This window comes from Monodon monoceros, unplaced genomic scaffold (assembly GCF_005190385.1).
Source record: "Monodon monoceros isolate NGI ecotype Baffin Bay Population unplaced genomic scaffold, NGI_Narwhal_1 Super_Scaffold_9, whole genome shotgun sequence".
Classification (NCBI taxonomy): domain Eukaryota; kingdom Metazoa; phylum Chordata; class Mammalia; order Artiodactyla; family Monodontidae; genus Monodon; species Monodon monoceros.
The window spans coordinates 45,402,588-45,404,433 of NW_021703786.1; the positions used below are offsets into that span (position 1 = coordinate 45,402,588).

At 48.0% G+C, this 1,846-nt stretch overlaps 1 protein-coding gene across 2 annotated transcripts in view; it reads left to right on the plus strand.

The window, feature by feature from the left end:
* CCDC42 (coiled-coil domain containing 42) overlaps positions 1-1,447 on the plus strand; it is a 13,391-nt gene extending 11,944 nt beyond the window's left edge. The window contains exon 7 of one of the 2 annotated variants that reach the window (XM_029212774.1): positions 1,178-1,447. In XM_029212774.1, the coding sequence (XP_029068607.1) occupies positions 1,178-1,255 (78 nt within the window). In that variant the 3' untranslated portion in view covers positions 1,256-1,447. The remainder of the gene's footprint in view (positions 1-1,177) is intronic. The other variant, XM_029212775.1, reaches the window with a different exon arrangement.
* The last annotated feature ends 399 nt before the right edge of the window (positions 1,448-1,846 follow it).

Sequence of the window (1,846 nt, forward strand, 5' to 3'; positions counted from 1 at the left end):
TTTTTTTTTTTTTTTTTTTTGCGATACATGGGCCTCTCACTGCTGTGGCCTCTCCCGTTGCGGAGCACAGGCTCCGGACGCGCAGGCTCAGCGGCCATGGCTCACGGGCCCAGCCGCTCCGCGGCACGTGGGATCTTCCCAGACCGGGGCACGAACCCGTGTCCCCTGCATCGGCAGGCGGACTCTCAACCACTGCGCCACCAGGGAAGCCCTCCATTATAGTTTTTTATAAGATATTGAATATAGTTTCCTGTGCTCTACAGTAAATCCTTATTGTTTCTCTGTTTTATATATGGTAGTGTGCATCTATTAATCCCATATGCCCAATTCATCCCTGCCCCCACTTTCCCCTTCGTTAACCGTAAGTTTGTTTTCTATGTCTGTGAGTCTGTTTCTGTTTTGTAAATAAGTTCATTTGTACTATTTTTTAGATTCCACATATAAGTGATATCATATAATATTTGTCTTTGTCTGACTTACTTCACTTAGTATGGTAATCTCTAGGTCCATCCATGTTGCTGCAAATGGCATTATTTCATTCTTTTTTATGGCAAGTAATATTCCATTGTGTGTGTGTGTGTGTGTGTGTGTGTGTGTGTGTGTGTGTGTGTACCACACCTTCTTTATCCATTCGTCTGCTGATGGGTGTTTAGATTGCAGGACCCTGACTTGTGTGGCTGTGCTTTTTCCACTATGTCATACTGATTGCATGTTCTTTACAACAAAAGTTAGTGAATAGAATTTAAACTTCCCTTGATGACTCAAGATTATCATAACGAGCATCAGTTCTGGGTTTCAAGCAAATGACCTCCTTGAAGGCTTTTAAATAGTGGAGAGCCGTCTGCCCTGACCCTGGCTGACCCCGGCTGACCCCTTCCTGCTAAGTGCGTGTAGCCTCTGAGTCCGCTTAGGATCCTCCCTTTGTCTCCCTTTGTTAGACTGTCAGCCTGTACTTCATCCTTTCACTGCGTCTTCCTCTAGGGGTTCCCAACTCCGTCCATGTTCATCACTTCTAGTCTGCTAAGCCTCATTCTCCATGTCAACTAGAATAATTGTCAAATGAGGGAAAGTCGGTCACAGGAAATGGTGACTCCTTACAAGCAGGTTATGCCAGGACATTTCTGGATGGGTGGCTTGTCGCCTGCTGGGATTAACTGCGGTCCCCTGGCCTTGCTAGATCCAGCAGTTTATCCAGGACCTGTCAGACATCTGGGCAGAGGTGAAGAAGAAGGAGCAACAGCAAGTCCGGGTTTAAGGAGCAGCCATGGTTCCAGAATGTTCTGAGACAGAGAAGGGAGAGAGAAAGTACCTGGTGACCTTGCCGTCCAGTCAGCCCAGTCCAGCCCTCTGGGACCGCTGTGCCTTTCGGAAATCCCTGTTTATCCCCTCAGGCCGCAGCCCGTCCCATCCCTGAAAACATTAAATTCTATTAGAAGTTTGTTCCTAAGTTCTCTCTCTCTTTTTGGTGGTTTATTCATGGGGAAGAGGGTCCACTGAGGGGAGAATCCCCCAAAGCACCCCCTTTTGAAGCTGCCCAGGTCTGGTATCTCTTAGGCTTTGCAGTTTACACAGGAAGTATCCGCGTGGCAACACACACCAGGGTGAGTACACAGGACCCTTCTTTCCTCTACCACTTCCATTTTTTTTTAAGTTGGTGTTTCTAGTTGTGGTGCAAAGACTCAGTAGAAACCATGAAGGCAGCTTCCTGGGTCCGAGCGCCGGAAGCGGTAAGTTAGGAACTGTTTTTTCCCTGACGTCGGGAGGAAGCCCTGCTGTCCTGCCCCCGCTGGACCCTAAGACATGCAGTATGGTATCAGGAATGCTGATGTAGGAATAGCAGGCAGGC